At 41.6% G+C, this 23,009-nt stretch overlaps 1 protein-coding gene across 12 annotated transcripts in view; it reads left to right on the forward strand.

Moving 5' to 3' along the window:
- Dst (dystonin) overlaps nt 1-23,009 on the forward strand; it is a 400,583-nt gene that overhangs the window by 347,609 nt on the left and 29,965 nt on the right. For all 12 annotated transcript variants that reach the window (XM_055606512.1, XM_055606422.1, XM_055606436.1 and 9 more), the window contains 13 exons: nt 264-467; nt 1,891-2,122; nt 3,121-3,347; nt 4,472-4,594; nt 4,725-4,826; nt 12,115-12,216; nt 13,600-13,773; nt 14,100-14,255; nt 16,244-16,441; nt 16,789-16,917; nt 19,464-19,634; nt 20,216-20,371; nt 20,677-20,883. In XM_055606512.1, coding sequence (XP_055462487.1) covers nt 264-467; nt 1,891-2,122; nt 3,121-3,347; nt 4,472-4,594; nt 4,725-4,826; nt 12,115-12,216; nt 13,600-13,773; nt 14,100-14,255; nt 16,244-16,441; nt 16,789-16,917; nt 19,464-19,634; nt 20,216-20,371; nt 20,677-20,883 — 2,181 coding nt within the window. The remainder of the gene's footprint in view (nt 1-263; nt 468-1,890; nt 2,123-3,120; nt 3,348-4,471; nt 4,595-4,724; nt 4,827-12,114; nt 12,217-13,599; nt 13,774-14,099; nt 14,256-16,243; nt 16,442-16,788; nt 16,918-19,463; nt 19,635-20,215; nt 20,372-20,676; nt 20,884-23,009) is intronic.

Raw genomic sequence — 23,009 nt, forward strand, 5'->3', positions numbered from 1 at the left:
CTTGTGAAAGTAGACAGCACTGGCTGTGAGGCACACTTCTACTGACTCTGTTGCCTCTCTTGTGTGTGTCCTGAAAGGCATGTGGCCAGACAGTTGTCTGATCCGGTGTTGGGGCTTCTCCTGGCAGAGCCATGGATACTTGCCTTGCCGTGGGGAAGGCGTTAGTTGCACGGCTCCTGCCAGCTGCATGCACTGGAGATGTGATCAACTGTAATACGGAGGTGTGACTCTGAGATACTGAGAAGCTGTTTGGTTTATTATAGCAACTGCGAGAGCTGATAGCTGAGCACAAACCTCACATAGATAAGATGAACAAGACTGGGCCACAGTTGCTGGAACTGAGCCCAAAGGAAGGCGTTTATATCCAAGAAAAGTATGTGGCAGCCGACACCCTCTACAGCCAAATTAAAGAAGATGTCAAAAAGCGGGCCATAATACTGGATGAAGCCATTTCTCAGTCCACCCAGGTAATCCTTTATACTAAGAGGAAAAAAAGTCATTTCTTCCCCACTGCCACTTATACAAAAAACATTTTCCTTGACCCCCCCCCCCAATTAAATTTCATCTTAAATGATGTCGCTGAACACATTGCCTTTTCTCTCAGAGGTGGGATTAGTTTGCAGCCAACTCTTAGGTTTCTCTGCCTCCTTCAAGGTACAATAAAGAAGAATTTTCAGTGAGTAGGAAACCTACTTGCAGCAATGATCAGATACTTGCTCAGTGTACACCATAAGTGGAACACAGTTTTGACACTGGGGAAATAAAAGACACTTGAAATTATTAGCAATAAAAATTTACTTACAAAAGCATTGAGAGAAAAACCTGAGCAATAAGCCAAATAAAAAAGATAAGAATATTACATAGTAAACAGAGTCTTTGTCAAGATGTGGATTTTTTCTTTTTTTAATACCTGTAGGTATTAAAAACCATTTCCAAGGTTTGGTTTTTATCATCAGATACCAGGCATTGGGATGGCATTTTCTGCAATCCTAAGTGCATGTTCTAGTTTCCCTTCAGTCGCTGCAGGAAAATAATCTGACCAGAAGCGACTGAGAAGTTTGCGGAGTGTGTGTGTGTCGTCTGACACTCCCAGGCCACAGTCCATCGTTGTGGGGCAGCAGGGCAGGAACTCAAGCAGGAGGTGAAGCAGAAACCATGGAGGAATGCTGCTTGGTCCTCCTCACAGGTCCATGCTTAGCCTGCTTCCCCCGAGCCTGCACTGTCTGCTCAGGAATGGTGCCACCCACAATGAGCTGGGCCCGCCCTCAGCAGTTGGCACCCACTGGAAAGCTAGTACAGAGGTTAAACTAGACACAGCTTGTGACATTGCGTAACTCCACCCTTACGAATAGAAAGTTAAAATTGTTTTCTTTTATCCAGCTATGAATTAAATACAAACTTTAGATACAACGTTGGACACGTTTTTATTTTGTTTAATTTTACATTATTTTTTTCCAGTTCAGGAAGTATATAACTCAAGGAATTATAGTGAACCTACAAAACCACCTATGAATTTGCGTGTACTTGCATAACGTTTTAGGATTTCAGAATGGTTGTTTTAAACGAATAATCAGTTTTGACAGCCAAATGCAGAGCTTATTTAAAAAAAAAAAAAAAAAGGTTGAATTGTGATAAAATTAAGTGTCAGGTTCAGATTCATATTGCTGCCAAGGCGTGTAGACGATTAATGAATAAGCTACCTTTTGATGGGAAACTCAAGAATCCTCTTCCTAAGTGCAGAGTTGTACAGAGGTGATGCCTTTAGGCATGGCTTCATGCACCAGCCGGTTGTAAGTTTTCGGATGGAAATGTTGGCAAAGGGCCTTTCGCTTTTAGCTGAAGGAAGTATTGCATGTGCCATTACAGTGATCCCATTGTTTTTCTCGGTAGTTCCACGACAAGATCGACCAGATCCTAGAGAGCCTGGAGCGCATCGTGGAGCGTCTGAGGCAGCCGCCGTCCATCTCTGCTGAGGTTGAGAAGATCAAGGAGCAGATCGGTGAAAATAAGAGCGTGTCTGTGGACATGGAGAAGCTGCAGCCACTGTACGAGACCCTGAGGCAGAGGGGAGAGGAGATGATCGCCAGGTCCGAGGGCACTGAGAAAGACATATCTGCCAAAGGTAGTGATTTTGGAGTGATGAAACAACTCCATTTTCCTTTCTGTTGACTTGTTTGGTTGATTGGTTGGCCGGTTGGCCGGTTGGCTTTGAGACAGGCTCTCTCTCTATGTAGCACTGGCTGGCCTGGAGATAGCTGTGTAGATCAGGCTTGACCTCATGCTCATAGAGATCCATCTGCCTCTACCTTCTAAGTGCTGGGATTGAAGACACATTTTCCATGCTTGGCCTCACTTTACTTTTAAAATAGCTCTAGATTTCTGTGCTGTTCATTGATAGCCCAACTGCAGAGCAGAATGTGAGGTCGATAAAACGTTTGCATTGTGATGTGCAAACTATGAAAAAGTCTTTTAACATCTTTCTCAGTTGGTAAAATCAACTGGTTGAAAGCAAAATGTGGTCATATAATGACTGTGTGCTCTCTGAGTCTCTAAGTCTGTAAGACTAAAATTAATGCTAATAAGGTCAAAGCTGGGGGTACAATTTTAGTATCTTCTCCAGCACACTTGCTCCATCCCACAACCTCCAGAATATCTGTGAGTCAGAAGGAAGAATTCTGTAAATGTGCTCTTCCTCTTGGATTAGGAGTGTAAATACAAGCATTCCAGAAGCAAGTCAGAAACGCAAACCCTTCTTGTTCCATTCCTGGGACTAAACAGGCCATTTCGTTCTTAAAGAGAGTAAGAAAATATGTCAGGTTAATTTCTTACTGGATTTGGCTTTAAGGCCAGCCTTAGTGAACTTCAAACTTGGTAAATTCGAGTCTACTCTGAACTCATGTAGCTTTAAGCATCAACTTTTGTAAGAAGTCTTGGTTCAGCCTGGGTGGGCCCATGGATTCTGCATTGTGTGGGATTTGGGCACCATGGTAATACACAGACTGCAGTTAGTGGAAACCCGGTCCAGCCTGTGTACTTGGCAAGTTGAATAGCTGCTTGCTGTATGAGCTTTGCCTATATGAAGATGAGCAGCATCTTCGCTGACATTGTTTTATTTTGCAGCTGTGCAGGATAAGTTGGACCAAATGGTTTTCATCTGGGGAAACATACACACGCTGGTAGAAGAGAGGGAAGCCAAACTCCTGGATGTTATGGAACTGGCCGAAAAATTCTGGTGTGATCACATGTCATTGGTCGTTACCACTAAAGACACTCAAGATTTCATCCGGGACCTGGAAGATCCTGGAATTGATCCCTCAATAGTGAAACAGCAGCAGGAAGCAGCAGAGGTAAGAAACGGAACTCATATCAACTAAAACAAACAAAAAACTAAGTTCAGCATGATAACACCCCAATTCTGTGTATATCTGAAAAATTACACCATTAATATCTGCATTTAGTTCTGAATGTGGGATGCATAGTGAGTACCAAGAAATAATGGACTCACAAATGTCCCTTGGAGTTATCCTTACAGTATCTCTCTGCATCGGCACTGCTAGTGCTGGTTTCAGGGCCTCCCAGGTAATCTCAGGACAGGATGTCTGCCCTTGCCGGCCTCCAGCCCTGTTGCTGTCTCTATCCTGCTGCCTAACACTCCTCAGATGCACCTACCCCCTGCTGGGTAGAGCCCAGAAGCAGCCTTGCATACACTAGCTGGTGCCCACTTTGCCACAGGCATCATTCCACTGGTCCTTTGCCACTGTGCTCACTTGAGAGTCTGGTGTGCCCTACACTCTTTTCCTTGCCTCGGCATGTCATTTCTGACACCCCAGTGAGAAGAAGCTTCAAGATGTGGTAGAATTATTACCCACTCTGGGTACTGTATTTTTTTGTTTGTTTGATTCTTTGTTTTTATTATGGGTCCTTGAAGAAGACTAGGCAAGTATTTCCTTTTCAGGTGTTTGGTTTAGGGCTTTGTTCGTGCTTACTAAATATTCATTGCTGGGTGGGTGCGTTTAACCGTGACTGATGTATCAGCAGTTGGCAGGTCCCACCCAGCATGGTGGCACAGCATGAGACTCCAAAGGCAGGCTATCAAGTTTCCCAACAGGGACACGACTTTCCTCAAGATCTTTGTGTCTATTTTGAACAGATACAGGCAAACTAATTGTGAAAAACCCAATGGCTTTAAGTTCTTCGCAGTACTTGGGGTACTCTTAAATTGCTCTGGTATTTTGTCACATTGTTATTTTTATCTTTATAGTAAAGATTGGGCATTAGAGGATACTATTTTCTCTAAGATACTCATTTTGTTTTCTTGTTCAAAAAAACAACTGTATGAATTTGGGAACTAAAAGAAAATGAAGGGTGCTCATGTCGAGTAGGAATCCCCATGGGCAGCTCTGTGCGACATCTTGTCTTGGTTTTGGTATGACTTTGCATGGTGTCTTGAGGCTCTTGTTTTGAATTCTAGGCAATAAGAGAGGAGATCGATGGACTTCAAGAGGAGCTCGACATGGTCATCTCGCTGGGCTCTGAGCTCATCGCCGCGTGTGGGGAGCCTGACAAGCCCATTGTCAAGAAGAGCATAGACGAGGTACCAATGGCTTGTTTTCCACATTTTGTGAATGCCTTCCTCAAGACTTGGCAAGCTAACACCTGTTTTTACAATTATTGGAAAGTATAAATTTTTGACACTCAAAGGACTTAATCCATTTGTATTGTAGCTAAATTCAGCATGGGATTCTCTAAACAAAGCTTGGAAAGACCGGGTTGACAAACTGGAAGAGGCCATGCAAGCTGCTGTCCAGTACCAGGATGGATTGCAGGTGAGTTGGTTGCCATGTCCGCCGGTCTCATCTGGAAGGGGGGATCTCGTTTATGGGTGTCTATACATTTACACGTTGGTACCAGCCCAACACTTTGTGTGCAGCTGCAGACAGATCTCTTCCTGTATTTGCCACAGCTACTTTGACTCAACTTATTAGAAGACATTTCTTACTGTTTAGACTTATGGATTTATATATGCAACTAAATGTGGATTTGTACACACGTCAGTGAAACTTACTTTGAAAAGAAGTGTTCTAATGTGTTGTGTTTTTTTTTTTAAGTGAAAGTAAATATTCCCACACAGTAATTTTTATAAATTTTTGAGCACCAGGCAGTCAAGTGACAGGGAACAGTCTTAGTTCTGTTCTAAAGTTGAGTGAAATAATATGAAAGGGATAAACACGGGCTAAAAATACCACCAAGTTTAACTGAAGTCAGAATTAAAGAGAACTGACATGACGCCAACCTTTCTCTGTGTACTAAAATAGATTTCTATTTTATTGGCTCACAACTGGGTGTATCAAGGTGCTTTCTTCTTTTCCATGTGTGTAATTGCTAAAATTCTTGTTTCTCATATCTCCTCAAGGTGCTGGTTCAGTTCGTTAGCCAGTAAGAAACTGTTTGGTTTTTTAATATTAAGGTTCTCTTGAGGTCAGCTTGGGGACGTTTCTTCTGTACCTTCCTCCACTTTGTCCTGTTTCCTAACAGGTTGGCAGAGGTTTAATCTCCTCTACTTTTTTCGGCATGGAAAACCCCTCTCTAAGTATTTCCATAACACTAAAGTGAATATTATTTTTAAAGCTCATATGAGAACGTTCTTTCCTTTTTCATTATGCCGCTTCATCCTGTGTTTGAAAAAAATAAATGTCACCAGCAAGGCTTTATGTCAACTAAAAGGGCTTTGAACTTTGGAAACACATAAAATTCTTCATGACAAATAACACCTTATTATAACTCCCATAGGTGTGTGTCCACTTGCACACACACACACACACACACACACACACACCACCCCAAGCAAAGTAATGATTTCTTGATAAATAACCAGTGACCACTGATAGCTACACCGGAGTCCACAGTAGATTCCCTCTCTCTGTGTGAGGCTGCATCGTGATGGCGAGTCTTTTGAGTGGGGCTGTCTTCCATGGCTAGAAGTGATTGCTACCACCACTGTGTGAGGCCCCTTGGGAGCCATGGGCAAGGCACTGTGATTTCACACAGACTCCTCGCCAGCAGCAGAGGAGTAAGGGCCATCACGGGTCTTGTTTGCCATGAGTGGCAACTTGGTTTACTAAGTTGTGTTGCAGTAGCTGGAATGTAGCTCTAGGTACTCCATAGGGCTCAGGGCTTGATTAGGAAGTGAAATATGCTTTCTTCCCAGGATGCTGCTTAAGTAATTAGGGTTGATTAATGGTCGTTTAAACACATTAGATAGTTTATAAGGTTTCTCTTGTCAACCTCATTAAAATGTAAAATGATGTTATCCATTCTTTGCCTTGAAAAATGTGTAGAATGTGTGCAAACCTTAAAGGAGCAGAGACAGTAGTGGGCTCTGGAGTCTGCCACAGTTCACACGAATGGTAATCTGTCTTTCTCATTTATTTATTTAATCCCTTCAGAGCCGTATCCCAGCCCCTCCTTCCTCTCCTCCCAGTCCCACCCTCATCTCCTTCTCTCCCAATCCCCCTTCTTCTTCTCAGAGACAGGGAGGCCCCCAAGGTGCCAACCCTCCCTGGCACCTCAAGTCGCAGCACGACTAGGCGCATCCTCTCCCACTGAGGCCTGACAAAGCAGCCCAGCTAGGGGGAAGGGATCCAGTTGCAGGCAACAACAGTTGCAGCCCCTGCTCTCGTTGTTAGGGGACCCGCACGATGACAGTGCGGCACATCTGTTACATATGTGTGGGGGTTCTAGGTCCAGCCTGTACGTGCTCCTTGGTTGGTGGTCCAGTCTCTGTGAGCTCCCCATGGGCTCAAAGTAGTTGACTCTGTACTTGTGGTGTCCTTGACTCCTCCAGCTCCCTCAATCCTTCCTCCCACTCTTCCACAGAACTCCCTGAGTTCAGCCTGGGTTTCTGCATCTGTTTCTGTCAGCTGCTGAATGAAGCCTCTCAAAAGACAGTTATGCTAGAATCCTGTCTGCAAGCATAACAGAGTATCATGAATAGTGACAGGGGTTGGCTCTCTCCCATGAGGTCGGCCAATCATTGGTTTGCCATTTCCTTAATCTCTGCTCCATCTTTACCCTTACCCTCAGGAGCCTCCTAGTCCCAGAGCTGCCCCCACTCCCATCCCCATTCCCAGTGATGTCCATTCTCTCTCCAGGTCCTCCTTCCCCACACCACCTCCCCTGATTTCTGCACACCTGATCCCCTCCCCATTTCCCTCCCCCGACCCTGGTCCCTCCTTCCATCTACTTTAGAAGTCTATCTTATTTTCTGTTCTGAGCGAAATTCAAGCATCTTCCCTTGGGCCATCCTTGGGTCTTTGGATTGTAGGATGGTTATCCTGTACTTTATAGCTAATATTTACTTGTAAGTAAGTACATACCATGTGTGTCTTTCTGGGTCTGGGTTACCTCACTCAGGATCTTCTCTAGTTTCATCCATTTGCATGAAAATTGCATGCTGTCTTTGTTTTTAATAGCTGAGTAGTATTCCATTGTATAGATTATCACAATTTCTATATCCATTTTTCAGTTAAAGGACATTTAGGTTGTTTCTAGTTTCTGGCCATTATGAATAAAGCACCTATGAACACAGTTGAGCAAGTGTCCTTGTTGTATGGTAGAGTGTCTTTTGGGTATATGACCAGGAATGGTATAGCTGTGTCTTAAGGTAGATCTAATCCCAACTTTCTGAGAAAGCACTAGATTGATTTCCAGAGTGGTTGTACAAGTTTGCACTCTCATCAGCAATGGATTAGGGCTCCCCTTGCTCTGTATCCTCACCAGCACATGCTGTCACTTGAACTTCATCATAGTCATTCTCACAGGTGTAAAATGGAATCTCAGAATCATTTTGATTTGCACTTCCTTGATGACTAAGGACATTGAACATTTTTTAAGTGCTTCTCCACCATTAGATTCCTTTGTTGAAAATTCTCTGTTTACCTCTGTACCCCATTTTTATTGGGTTTTTCAGTTTGTTGGTGTTTAATTTATTGAGTTCTTTATCTATGTTAGATATTAGCCCTCTGTTGGATATAGGGTTGGTAAAGATCTTTTTTCATTCTGTAGGCTTCTGGTTTTGTCCTATTGACAGTGTCCTTTGCCTTACAGAAGCCTTTCAGTTTCATGAGGTCCCATTTATTAATTGTAGCTCTTAGAGCCTGAGCCGTTGGTGTTCTGTTCAGGAAGTTGTTTCCTGTGCCAGTACATTCAACACTCTTCCCCACTTTCTCTTCTATCAGGTATAGTTATCTGGTTTTATGTTGAGGTCTTTGATCTACTTAGACTTGAATTTTGTGCAGGCTGATAAATGTGGATTTTCATTCTTCTACATGTAGACATCCAGTTAGACCAGCACCATTTGTTGAAGATGCTGTCTTTTTTCCATTGTATGGTCTAGGCTACTTTGTCAAAAATCAAGTGTCCGTAGGTGTGTGGGTTTATTTCTGGTTCTTCTATTCGATTCCATTGATCTATCAGTCTGTTTCTATGCTGGTACCATGAGGTTTTTATTACTATTGTTTTGTAGTACACCCTGAAGTCAGGAATGGTGATACGTCCAGAAGTTCTTTTATTGTACAGGATTGTTTTAGCTATCCTGGGTTTGTTTTTTTGTTTTGTTTTGTTTTGTTTTTTTTATGAAATTGAGAATTGCTCTTTTCCAGGTCTGTAAAAAAAAATGTGTTTTGAATTTTGATGAAAATTGTATTGAATTTGTAGATTGTTTTTTGTAAGATGGCCATTTTTACTACATTAATCCTACTGATCCATGAGCATGGGAGATCTTACCATCTTCTGATATCTTATACAATTTCTTTCTCAGAAACTTGAAGTTTTTGTCATATAGGTCTTTGGCTTGTTTGTTAGAGTTACACCAAGGTACTTTATATATCTGTGGCTACTGTGAAAGGTGTTGTTTCCCTAATTTCTTTCTCAGCCCATTTATCACTTGTGTCAAGGAGGGCTACTAATTTGTTTTAATTCGTTTTGTATCCAGCCACTTCACTGTATGTATTTATCAGCTGTAGGAGTTCTCTGGTAGAATTTTGGGGGTTATTTATGTATAGTATTATACCGTCTTTGATACTATACTTTGACTTCTTTGTTTCCAATTTGTATCCCCTTGATTTCCTTTAGTTGTCTTACTGCTCTAGCTAGAAATTCTAGTACCATATTGAAGAGGTATATAGAGAATGAACAACCTTGTTTTGTCCCTGATTTTAGTGGAATTGCTTTAAGTTTTTCTCCACTTAATTTGATGTTGGCTATAAGTTTGTTGTATATTGCCTTCATTTTGTTTAGATATGTGCGTTGTATCCCAGATCTCTCCAATACTTGTAACATGAAGGGATGTTGAATTCTGTCAAAGGCTTTTTCAGCATTTAATGAGGTGATCATGTGTTTCTTTTTTCTTTCAGTTTGTTTACATGGTGGATTACATTGATGGATTTTCATATATTTAACCATCCCTGCCTCCCTGGGATGAAGTATACTTGATCATGGTAGATGATAGCATTGATGTTTTCTTGGATTCTGTTTCCAAGTATTTTATTGAGTATTTTTGCATCAGTGTTCATAATGGAAATGGGTCTGAAATTCTCTTTCTTTGTTGAGTTGTTGTATGGTTTAGGGATCAGAGTGACTGTGGCCTCATATATGAGTTTGGTAATGTTCCTCCTGTTTCTATTTTGAGAAATAGTTTGAGGAGTATTGGTGTTAGCTCTTCTTTGAAAGTCTGGTAGAATTCTGCACTAAAACTATCTGGCCTTTTTTGTTGTTTGGAAGACTTTTAATGACTTTTTCTATTTCTTTAGGAATTATAGGACTATCTAAATAGCTTGTCTGATCTTGATTTAACTTTGGTAAGTGGAATCTATCAAGAAAATCTTCCATTTCATTTAGATTTTCCAATTTTGTGGAGTATAGGTTCTTGAAATAAGACCTAATGATTCCTTGTATTTCTTTAGTCTCTGGTGTTATGGCCCCCTTTTCATTTCTTATTTTGTTAATTTGGATACTGTCTGTCTTTTAATTATTTTGGCTAAGGATTTGTCTATCTTGTTGATTTTCTCAAAAAAAAAGGGGGGGGTTGTTTTTGTTGATTATTTGTATTCTCTGTTTCTATTTTATTGACTTCAGCCCTGACTTTGGTTATTTCTTGCCATCTACTCCGTGGGTATGTTGGCTTCTTTTGTTCTAGAGCTTTTAGGTGAGCTACTAAGCTACTAGTGTGAGATATCTCCAGTGTCTTTATGAAGGCACTTGCAGCTATGAACTTTCCTCCTCGCACTGCTTTCATTGTGTCCTATACATTTTTCACCCTGGTTTTCATTGAATTCTAGAAGGTCTTTAATTTCTTTTTTGTTTATTTATTTCTCCCCTGACCTAGTGATCATTGAGTAGAGAGTAGTTCGGTTTCCATGAGTTTGTAGACTTTCTGTTGTTTCTATTGTTGTTGAATTCCAGCTTTAATCCATGGTCATTTGATAAGATACAAGGAGTTATTTCAATTTTCTTGTATCTCTTGAGGCTTGTTTTGTGACCGACTATATGGTCACTTTTGGAGAAGGCTCCATGAGGTGCTAAGGAGAAGCCACATTTTATTTCAATTTAGTATTTGGTTATTTTCATTAGTTATTTGATAATTTTTAATTAATTAACTTTTTATTCACTTTGCATCCCAAATGTAGCACCCTCCCAATTTTTTCCCTGTCCCAACCTTCTTTTATTTTCTCTCTATTCCCCCTTCTCCTATTCCTCAGAAAAGAGGAGCTCCCCCTACAAACCCACCAGCACATTGAGTCATATCATGACTGAGCACATCCTCTTCCCCTGTGGCCTGGTAAGGCAGTCCTGCCAGGAGGGAGTGTTCAAAAGGCAAGCAAAAAAGAGTCCATGTTACAGACAGTCCCCACTCCCTTTACTAGGGAACCCATATGAAGCCTAAGCTGCCTATCTTTGTAGGGGACCTAGATCCAGTCCATGCATGGTCCTTGGTTGATACTTCAGTCTCTGCAAGCCCCTCTTGGCCCTGGTTAATTGACTGTTATTCTTCTTGTGGAGCTCCTTTTCCCTCCAGGCCTTTCTGTCCTTCCCTCCCCACTTTTCCACATGACTTTCACTTTTATATTTGGGTGAAATGTTCTAGGTCCACTTTTATATTTAGGTAAAATCTGTTAGGTCCATTTGATTCATAACTTCAGTTAGTTTCATTATTTCTCTGTTTAGTTTCTGTTTCTGTGACCCGTCCAATGGTGAGGGTAGGTGTTGAAGTCTCCCAGTATTAATGTATGGTGTTTAATGTGGGATTTAAGCTTTAGTAATGCTTTGTTTATGATTGTGGGCTCCCCTTGCATTTGGAGCATAGATGTTCAGAATTGAGAAGTCATCTTGGTAGATTTTTCCTTTTGAGTGTGAAATGTCCTTGCATAACTTTTTTGATTAATTTTGGTTCAAGTCTGTTTTGTTAGATATTAGAACAGCTAGTCCAGCTTGCTTCTTGGATCTTTTGCTTGGAAAATCCTTTTCCAGCCCTTTACTCTGAAGTAATGTCTATCTTTATTGCTGAAGTGTGTTTCTTGTATGCAGCAGAACGATGGCTCCTGTTTTCTCATCCATTCTGTTAGCCTATGTCTTTTTATTGGAGAGTTGGTCCTTTGATATGGGAGATGTAATCTTAATCATGTGCAGGATTTTAATGTTAATCTAGGTAGTATATGAAGGTTAGACAAACTGCTGAACAGTGACCCTCTTGGTTATTTGAATAAGCAGATGCATTTGGACCTTTTCTCTCAGTGTATTTCTGTATAAACAAATGGGAATTTTCACTTTCATGATTGAATGTATAAACTTATTTAAATGAAAGTTATTATTTTATTTGAAAGTGCTTGATAATTTAAGAATAGGATTTCTTTTGCCAGCTCTGGTGCAGAACTGGAGGTGACATTTACTTGGTATTTGAGGAGCTATTTTATATCTGTTTTTATTCAGGTGAACTGTCTTAGTTTTATAAAGTAGGCATCTTTCATAATTTCTTCTAGTTATTGCCTTTGCCTGGGATACCAGAGCCAAGGCCATTGCAGAGAAACCATTATAACATGTGGAAAATGTGTCTTTCAGGCAGTGTTTGACTGGGTTGACATCTCAGGTAATAAGTTAGCCTCAATGTCTCCAATTGGAACGGATCTAGAGACCGTCAAGCAGCAGATTGAAGAGCTGAAGGTATGTGTGGGGCTCCTGGTTGGTAAAGAACTGCGATATTTTAAATTTACTGATTTACCCAATTTCCCACATAAGTTCATTTAGTTTACATAATGGAAACATTATATATTGAGTTCTAAACTGTGCTTATTTCTGTTGCTTGCATTCATTTGCCGTATGTGTTTGCACGTGATTGTGTCACACATGTAAGGAGGTCAGGAAAGAACTTGTAGGCAGCTCTCTCCTTCCATGGTGTAGATCCTGAGGCTCAAACTTGGGTCATCAGACTTGGTAACAAATGCCTTTCCCCACTGATGCATTTCACAGGCCCTACGATTGTTTTATAATGATACCTACATGTTTTACGTGTAAGTAAGTGCTTATTTTTTAAAATGAAGGACTGTTTTCTTTTAATTATGTTTTTATACGTTATAGAAGTATAAATAAGCAAAAAAGGGGAAACAAGATTAGTAACTCACTCCAAAAGCTATACACTTAAAGCAACTATGCCTAGAATTTGATGTACAGCCTTTCAGATACACTCATATCTGAATGGAGGGCATGAATGTGGAGAGGGGATGGCCAAATTTTTGGATCGTGCCATTGAGATCCTTATACCACTGCTGTTATTCAGTTGAACTGTTGTCATTTTATAAAGTAGGCACCTTTCTGAAACTTTTATAATGTGCCTTATCATTCAGTAGTCTGTTGTAATTACTGTAATTGACATAGTATTATAATATTAGCCAGTAATTAATATCAGAGATTCAAGTAAACATATTCTGTTGTTAATAAAAATGTTGGTTGACAAAACAAAGCTCATTAAGTGCCTGTCGGCCATTTAGGAAAGAGCAGGCAAAGGGATGTTGATCCGGGGGCACACGTGATGGCGCAGGTCTGTAGCACGCAGCCTGGTGAGGCTGAGGCTGGAGGATCGCCATGGGTTTGAGGCAAGCCTAAACAAAACAGTAGGGCCACCCAGAGCTCTATAGCAAGGTGTCTCACCTAAGTGGTAGTTGTAATTATAACTTATTTTACATCAACAGTGAAACATAGAAATAATTATTAACAAATACAACACAGCTGTAAAAACATGAAAATTATGAGGGAATGCCTAATGTGTACTTGAGAGCAGGAGCTGCTAAATTTCTTAAAGGCATTGTTTCCTGGGTTTTTATATACATTAACATAAAATCAGATATTACAGGACATTTCTCCATGGGATTTAAAAAAAAATTTACCATACAAAATAAAGATGAAACACCAAAACTGTAGCTATTCTTAGAACATTGAATAAAGGCGGGAAACTTCTACCTCTTCTGCTTTCAATGGGAAATGTAAATCTTAGAATATTTTTGGTTTAAAGTTACTGATGTTTTTAATGTTCTTTGTATTTTTATATAGCAATTTAAGTCAGAGGCTTATCAACAACAGATAGAAATGGAAAGACTGAACCATCAAGCAGAACTTTTGCTGAAGAAAGTAAAAGAAGAAAGTGACAAACACACTGTTCAGGACCCGTTGATGGAGCTGAAACTCATATATGATAGCCTGGATGAGAGAATCGTCAGCAGACAGGTAACTGACAGGACTCAGGATCATACAGTGTGCACGGATACTCTCAAACAGTAATATAAAACAATTATCAAGAATCAGGTTAGCAGTTAACATCAGTGCACTTTAGAAGCACCTAAATTTTCTTACTAAGATTGTCCGGTTTGTGCCATATTTAACCACCACAAATGAACACACAAAATATCAAACTACAGCATGAGTAGATTGCCGAGCTATGAGGATGGACTTGGGCGGCGTTAAACAGTTGGGTTTTGCCCTTGTTTTCTAAGGGCAGATCATTCATGAAGTCAAAATCTAAGTGGATTTCCTTCTTCTCTGCTTCTTGGCAGCACAAGCTTGAGGGTGCTCTCTTGGCACTGGGTCAGTTCCAGCATGCCCTGGATGAGCTCCTGGCATGGCTGACGCACACCAAGGGCTTGCTGAGTGAGCAGAAACCTGTTGGAGGAGACCCAAAAGCCATTGAAATTGAGCTCGCTAAGCACCACGTACGTACCGTTACTGTCTGCTATTGCTAATGCCTGATTCTTTCAAGTTTATGACTTTTACAGAGATTACTTGCCATTAAATTGCCTGAGATATGCTTATGCCTAAAGTGGTACAGTAAAAGTATTTTCCTCCCTGTGTGGGCTAACAGTTAACAAATGTAGCAACCAGGGCTGTGTAGCAAACAGCGGAGATTTAATCCCTGGTTGTACCTGCCACTGAGTTAACGTCACATACTTTTTAAGTTTGTAGGAAGTAGCCTAAAAGCTCCCAGGCTGAAAATGTTATTGTTCCACCACATCTTTTAATGTCTCTGGGCACCTGAGCAACAGTAACTTGCCAGAATAACTTTCACAAAAACAAAATATGCTTGTTCTCATGACGTGAGTTTGTAGAAGCATTTAGGTCTAGGAAATCTGGCAATTGTCTTAAAAGTAGCCTACGGCAGTGATCAGAACTGTGCGTAATGGGGGTAGAAAGCAAGACACCCAACCAGGTCATTCAGGCTGCAGACCTGTGGGAACCTCTAACTGTTCACCTGACTGCTTACAAATAGCCCTTTTGCCTTTTTCTTTTTCTTCCTCCCCGCCCCCCCCTTCATCTTTGAAAGATCCAAAACCAATGCTGAAAGTTTCTATCCTCTGCTTGCGGTCTCCCCCTTCCTCTGAGCGTTAGAGGAAGGAATTTTATAGAATTGTCCTACAGTTTACAGTTCATAGGACAACTGGCAGTGTTTAACTCTACGAACTGTAAACTGTAGAACACTGGCAGTGCTTAACTCTCAGGCCTCGAGGACACAGTTCCTGCTGTTTTCAGAGACAACAGGCTGCTTTCCAGAGCTGACTCCTCACTCAGCCAGGTTTGTACCTTTGGAAAACACTGACTCATCTGACTCACAAACTGATTGGCTAGTCAGAGGAGCAATGCTCTGGGTGCTGCCTCTCTCGTCTGGAAAGGCTTCCGGGTCTGTGTCCCCCTCCTCTCCAGATGTGTGATGTCTTGCACAGGATAAGAGATGACAGTCTTTCCTCTGTTCTTGCCAAACACACATCAGTGAATGGTCGAGTAGGGTTATAATGAACTCTTTAACTAGTACGAGCAGGGGTCCTTTCAAATTAGTAGTTCCAGCATCCCTTCAATGAGTGAACAGAGAAATATGTTTCTTCTTTCAAAACAGCAATTACAAAATACATGTCTTAGATCTGTGATAATTTTGTACTTGGAAAGTGAGTTATAGGAGTAAAAATATCTCTTAAGACATTAAGATCAAATTAAAACAGACTTGAATCAATGAAAGTGTTTTAACCATCTAATTATAATCTCTACAGAAATATGTAGTGTATCAATCACAAGGTCATTGAAGTGGGAATAACTGGCAGTGTTTGTGCAGTCCCTTTGAGACTGCTGCTCAAGTAAAGGTGTGTCTATCTAGGAAACCACAAAGTTGAAAGAAAGGAAGTCTGTTGCTTTAAAACTTTCTGCTATAAGGTTTTTGTCTCAGTGTGTTTCACATCTAGAAAATAAAGCAGGTTCGTGGACGAGAAGTGTGGTTCAGTGGGTAGGCCCCTTACTTATCATTCATGAAGACCTAGGTTTGGTCCCTCAGCACTACCTGAAATTGGATGTGGTATCTCATCCATATCTAGCACCTAAGAGGTGGAAAAAGGATTAGAAATTCAAAATCAGCTGTACGTTGGTGACACACACCTTTAATCACACTATTTGGGAGGCAGAAGCAGGTGGATCTCTGTGGGTTCTAGGACAGCCAGGGCTACACAGAGAAACCTTGTCTCAAACAAACAAACAAACAAACAAAACAAAACCCACAAAAAAGAAGTTCAAAGTCCTCCTTAGCTATGTCTTAAGTTCAAGGCTTGACTAGGATACATGAGACCCTCTCCCTGCCACAAAAAACAAAACAAACAAACAAAAATCACATTCTAAGTGCTGTTACTGAATATCCAGCCAATGATCATATTAACAATTTCAGGTGCTCCAAAATGACGTGTTAGCCCACCAGTCCACCGTGGAAGCAGTCAACAAAGCAGGAAATGATCTCATTGCATCAAGTGCGGGAGAAGAAGCAAGCAACCTCCAATACAAGCTCAAGATCCTAAATCAGCGCTGGCAGGATATTTTGGAAAAAACAGATGAAAGGAAGCAGCAGCTGGATAGTGCTTTGCGCCAGGTGAATAAACAGAATAAGCCCTAGACGTGAGTTGGTGTTCAAGCCCAGAGAAATGTGAGCAGGCCTCACGAACTCACACATAGATATTTAATGTGGATACTTTAAAGAGCGGAGTACAAATAAGTGGGATAACGAATAGAGCAGATGAGAAGGCAGCGCTCCAGTTCTTAGCCTAATACTCTTATGTCCTGAGCTTTCTTGGAGTGCTCAGGCAGTGAGCCACTGTCTGAGCCAGGTCCCGGCACCTGGCTTTCTATAGAGAAGGGTTTAGCAGGCTGGGGCCATTTTGACCTTGCTTGAAAGTGATAGTATTTGTGACACAAATGTAAAACTGGCTATCACTGCAGGCCAAAGGGTTCCACGGTGAAATTGAAGATTTGCAACAGTGGCTGACTGACACAGAGCGTCATCTCTTGGCATCCAAACCTGTAGGAGGTCTCCCAGAAACAGCCAAGGAACAGCTTAACTCACACCTGGTACGTATAGTATTTTCTACAGCCCTCGCCCTGGTGATACAGAAATAATAATGGAAGAACATACAGCTAAAAGACTAAAGTTTGGTGGCAGAAATCACCATGTATAAATGCTAGAAAATACCACTTAGCAATTAAAATTTTCAAGTCAAAAATCTATTTCTTTCAGAGGATAATATGCCAGCACATGGAAAAGGTTTAAAGAAGTGTAGCATTTTTGAGAATCTCTCTCACCCACGCATTTTAAGGATTATAGTAATACAGTGTTGCATAAGCTGTTATCAGTTATCTCCTGAAGTATGAACGAGCATTGCTAAAATAATCTGATGATTTAATAGAATTATAATTCATATAAAATCATGTGCCTGTAATCCTATGGTTCAGGCTTGCAGTTTTCTGCTGGGCAAGACCCATTTGCTCAAATGACAAAGTGGTCTTGCCTACTGGTTCATAACCTAAGAGTGCTCATCTTTTTGAAAACCCTGAGTGACTTTTCAAATAGTTTGTAACTTCCCTGGAAATTCTTACACAGCTTTCACATAGTTAATTACTCATTGACCAATTAATAATTAATTCTGCCTGCAGAATGTTATACTTTAAAAGAGTCTAAGAACTTGCAAGCAGAGAACTACTACATATGAAATGCTGAGTTTAGGTAGAATCAATGTAAACTCTGCATATAACTGTTTATGATTTCCTTGATTAAAAATTCCATGTTAAAAAAAAAAGGTCTGGAGAGCTATCCCGGCAGTAAAGAGTATCTGTTGTTCATGCAGAAGGCCAGGCCCCACTGCTCAGTACCTGCGCGACAGCTCAGCCTCCTGTACGCCTGGTTCCAGGGCATCAAGTACCTCCTTCTGGCCCCCTCGCGCTGCTGCTCACACGTGGTGCACGTGATGGCACGCATGCACACATAAACCCCAAACTAAATAAATCTTCTCTGATAGACTTTGAAGTGGTGCCATGGCCTCAGTTTCCTTTTGGTCTGGTTGTGTTAGAAACGAGGGTGAGAACAAAATTAAGTATTCGCCACCAGAGGCTGCTTTAGGATTTAATGCTTTTAAAAATGATAATATAAGTGTGCTTTATTTTCTTTTTTAAGGATAAAGAAATAAAGTTTTGAGCTGATGAAAATGTAGCTAGTAGTAGTGGTTAAACAGCATTGTAACTATACTCAAATCACTAAAGAGTGCACTTCAAGTGGTTAATTTTATAAAATTTATCTAGATTTTTTAAAAAAGTTACTAGGTTGAAAATAGCAGTATGATATAGAAGATAGAACTTTCCATAAGATCTGTGATTTAACCCACATTATAATTCAATCAATGTGAGAAAATTTGTCTTAATTTTTAATGAATTGTAACCATTGTTTTATTATACTTTGAATTTAAGCAGTATTTTCCTGTACTTACTATAGAGGAGATGCACAGCATTCTAGCTGGCATCATTTAAAATTTTTAAAATGAAAATGATATCTCAAATGTGGCTCCAATAATCTGGTAGTCTTTATATCAACTTGAGCACCTTTCTCCACTCTTTCTTTGTTGATTATACTCAGTTTAATTTTTTTTTTTTTTAGTTATTATATCATGGTAAAAGGGACATAGTTTCTCTCAGTTTACAGAGGAGGAAGTATACAGAAGTTAAATTGCTGACCCAGCATCACAGACCCGACCTGTTACTTCACAGCAGCAAGAGCTTTCTTGGCAGCGTGCTAATTTCTGCGTTAGACCTTAGCATACAGCGATAGATTTCTCAGCACATAGGGTGTAGCTATAAGCAGAGATGCTATTTCAGTATTGAGTAGAGCCTAGCTGTTTTGTCAGGGTTGCTCTGTAAACCAGAAAGACGAACGGCCTACAGTAGATGGACCTTAAAAAAAAAAAAGATCTTTTATGTAGAGGACTGTTTTAGCAATTCTGGGTTTCTTGTTATTCCATATGGAGTTGAGAATTTTTCTTACCAGGTCTGTAAAGAATTGTGTTGGTAATCTGATGGGAATTGCATTGAATCTGTAGATTGCTTTTGGTAAGATGGCTTGTGAATCCTGTCAAGCCATGAGTATGGGAGATCTTTCCATCTTCTGATATGTTGCTGAGGAGTCCCTGTCCCAACTCAGCCCCTGACACTGAGCATCTCCCTCACAGTTTCCATCCCAGACCCCCAGAATAGCACGAGGGGCCCAGGGAGCCCTACTCTCTTGAGTACCATCAATAAAGCTCACTGCACCCTCTGGGAACTGGACAGAGGGCTCGATGGTTAAGAGCACTCCTTGCTCTTAGGAGGGCCCAGGTGCAGTTCCAAGCACCTGTATGGCACCTGTATAGCAGCTCGAACTGTCTGTAAGTCCAGTCCCGGGCACCTGATGCCCTCACCCTTTTCTCACCTTCATAGGTACCAGGCATGCACATCACACAGTACACGTGCACACGTGCAGGCAAAGCACTCGTGCACAGTACAAGCACGTCTTTTTATCATTATTTAAAAAAATGTAACTATTAGGTTTTGTCCTTTGGCGACACATGTAACACGAAGGTATCTTGTTTTAGGAAGTCTGTAGTGCCTTTGACATCAAAGAAGAAACATACAAGAGTCTGATGCAGAGAGGACAGCAGATGCTTGCAAGATGCCCCAAATCTGCAGAGACGAATGTTGACCAAGACATAAACAACTTGAAAGAGAAATGGGAATCTGTGCAAAGCAAACTCAACGAGAAGAAAGTGCGTGCTTCGATCAGGATGACAGAACAGTGTTTGCGTGTTGTCGGTTCTTGGGTTCTGTTTTATTTCCAGCCATCGGGAGTGTAATTTTCATGATTCATGCCCATAGTTTTTTGCGTATACCTGGTGTTTCATGACGTTAAAAATTACTATTTCTAACCCAAGTGAACAGGGGCAGAGTACAGATAAAGATATATCACAGGTCAGGTATTGCTCAGTTTTTACCTCTGGTCAGACTCAAGTTGTAGGTTATGAATCATCGTATTCTAATCACACAATAAAGAACAGAGAATGATAGAATTCTGCTTATGTTTTATCCCTCACCTAGAACTGGTGAGAAGCCACTTGTAGTTTATGTTACAGTATGCATCTTAACCACCTTTTCAAACAGTAGAAAATAATCTAGGAAATCCAGGTAGTTTGGGCTGGTGAAACAGAAACAAATCGGCTAGAAACAGGTTATAGGCAAATCACTGGTGGAACCTACATTGCGTTCTCACAGGGCAGCAACGTCAGCTGACCAAGCTGAAACACAGCAAGCGAACTGCGGACGCCACATACTAAGTCATTTCCCTTTGCAGACTAAATTGGAAGAGGCCCTCCACCTGGCAATGGACTTCCACAACTCTCTCCAGGACTTCATCAACTGGCTCACCCAGGCCGAACAAACTCTGAATATGGCTTCCCGGCCAAGTCTCATCTTGGACACAATCTTGTTTCAAATTGATGAGCACAAGGTATGTCAGACCTCAAGTGAGAAGCCCCTGCCTTCCAGACCAGTCCGCCTTTACGTTAGAAGCGTCAATTTAGTAATTGGAAAGCTTTCCTTTTTTAATTTTTTTTTTAATTTCTTGGGAATTTTGTACACACATGCAGTGTATTTGATCACATTCACTCCCTGCTGTGTTTCTACTTCCTCCTGGGTCCGCCCCTCACCCTCCACCTTTTTCCTTGAACATAAGCATTACAACAGTTGTACATTATTTTAAGTCCATCCATTTCCCCTTGTTTCTGATTATGTTCTCTTTTTTTGTGGGAAAAGGTCTTTGCCAATGAAGTTAACTCTCACCGTGAGCAGATAATAGAGCTAGACAAAACCGGAACCCACCTGAAGTATTTCAGTCAGAAACAAGATGTCGTGCTCATTAAGAACCTGCTCATCAGCGTGCAGAGCCGATGGGAAAAGGTGGTTCAGCGGTTAGTAGAAAGAGGAAGATCCTTGGATGAAGCGAGGAAGAGGGCCAAGCAGGTAACGAAGCTGGCTGAGGGCCTCTGGCCTCCACACTGTGTGAGCCAGAGCTGTTGAAAGTGTGATTATAGCACTCGCATTGCTACGCCATGTAGCAAAAAGGAGCCATGGGGTTCATTTCCTGAAAGGGCTGTGGCCTGCCTTTGGACTTTAGGCATCATGCTTTCGTCCTGGCAGCCATGTTGGGCCACGAGGGCTCAATTTGAAAAACCATAAATAGCTCAACTTTATAGATGACCATCAGGCCAAAAATAAGTTTTTGTTTTGCGGTATGTTTCTTTTTCCCCCTGTCCTTTCATCCCGTTCTCCTACTCCAACAGGGACACCAGACCTTGTTATACTGTAAACTCTGTGAGCCAAACTTTTTCATCAACACCCCGCTTTCCCGTGCTGCCTGTTAACAGTCTTCATTTCTTCCCGAAGGTTGTGAGTTAGCTCCATCCCACTTGATATTGTCTGTGTCTCTGGAGGCTGCTTTTAATTGAATTTGGGGAGTCTGACAAACCCCACAGGGAGATTTCCATTCTCTCTTAAGCTGTTATTAACTGACGTTCATCCGAACCCCAGAGAAGAGGAAAATTACACATCTTCCTGCCTTGGGGTGGGGGGGGGACCACCTTACTTAGCAGAGATTTTTTTTTTTTTTTTAAGTAGAAACAGTATAAAATTGAGGCTGAGTTTTGTGATTTCTGCTTTTGCCTCAGTCAGCTTCCGTTGTCTGGCACTGGTGACGTTAGAGTCTGTTGTTTGGAGGGCCAGGCTCACCGGGTAGCTACTGAAAGGGTTTACAGGAGTCTGGCATGCTGGTCTTTAAAGCTATCGGTGTGGATGGAAAGGCTTTCGAAGGGTCCAGAGCCCTTGGGGTCTGAGCGAGGACTGTGACACCTCAGTGTCACTGTCTCTGAAGTAGAATCAGTCTCGAACGATTGTGTCAGACAATTGTGATTCTGGACCTGACGTGTCCCTCGCCACAAGTAGCTTTTGAGTTGTAAACAGCTAATCGACAGAGGCTTGTTGGATCCTAGAAGCTGCTTGCCGTTCCCGCCTCTGCCCAGCGTTACGTCTCATGTGGTTAACCAGCCCTCTGTCTTCCTGCTTCCGTGCACACGGATAGCATTTGCCCTGTTCCTGTGGCTTAAGAGTAGAGTTGGCGGTAGGATGACCTTCAGAACCTGCGGATTTCCAGTGCTTAGCAGCCCCGAGGTTACCACCCCTGTTCTAGAGCCAAGTTGCCCAGCACCTCCCCGGACTGCTCCTTTCGTTTCTTTCCTCTTCTGTCTGAGTTTTGACTCATGTACTGATTGTAGATCTCTGATGTTCGCCATCATGAATTTGTCTTAGCCTCATTTTTTTTCTTCACATTTCAATTGATCAGCACTGAGAGGGACGTGCTAGGCACGGAGGCCAAGTTCTTGACAAGCTGCTCTCTAGTGCACTCCTGTGACCCCGTGCCAGGATTGTGCTGCTATGACTCCGCAGCTCCTGTTACTCCGTTGTCAGTGCGTTTGGGCACACAGGGATCTCACCCTGGCTTCTTTAGCTTCTGTTACGCAGCTCCTCATTCACTGAGTCTATTATGAGGGATAGCGTTTAACCAGTTTCATAGCTTGTATCCAGGATTTGCAGCTGATTGCTCTTCTGTGAGATAATAAGCAGGAGGAGAAATAAAAACTGTGGCTGGAAACAGACATATGTTGACTCAGGAGGATTTCAAGCTCCTGGCTGGCAGACAGAGTTAAACATTGTTAGAATGCTGGCGTGGCAGTGCTGTGCATATCAGAGCGTAGTGGGTGGGTGGATGGGTCCCGACTGGGCTCTGGGAGGACAGAGGGTGGTAGACTACCTCGTGTGTTAAGGAGAAGACAGCCTTTCTTCTTGCCATGTCTGAAGAATCATTCACAAGAGTACTTTTCCTTTTATTCCATTTTCTTAACACAGGAGTTGAGCACAGAAGAATGTCAAGATGTGTAGAGACAGATGACCCAAACACATTTTTCTGAGAGTTTATGTTAACTACTGAGCAAAAGGAGGCAAAGGGGGAAGAGGGGAGCTCCCTAGAGCTCCTTAATTGTCTGCCTCTTACCTGTACTTAGAAAGCCGGTGTGGTGTGGAATGACAGTTGCATG

The sequence above is a fragment of the Psammomys obesus genome, unplaced genomic scaffold (genome assembly GCF_907164565.1).
Source record: "Psammomys obesus unplaced genomic scaffold, mPsaObe1.curated_primary_1811, whole genome shotgun sequence".
Lineage (NCBI taxonomy): Eukaryota > Metazoa > Chordata > Mammalia > Rodentia > Muridae > Psammomys > Psammomys obesus.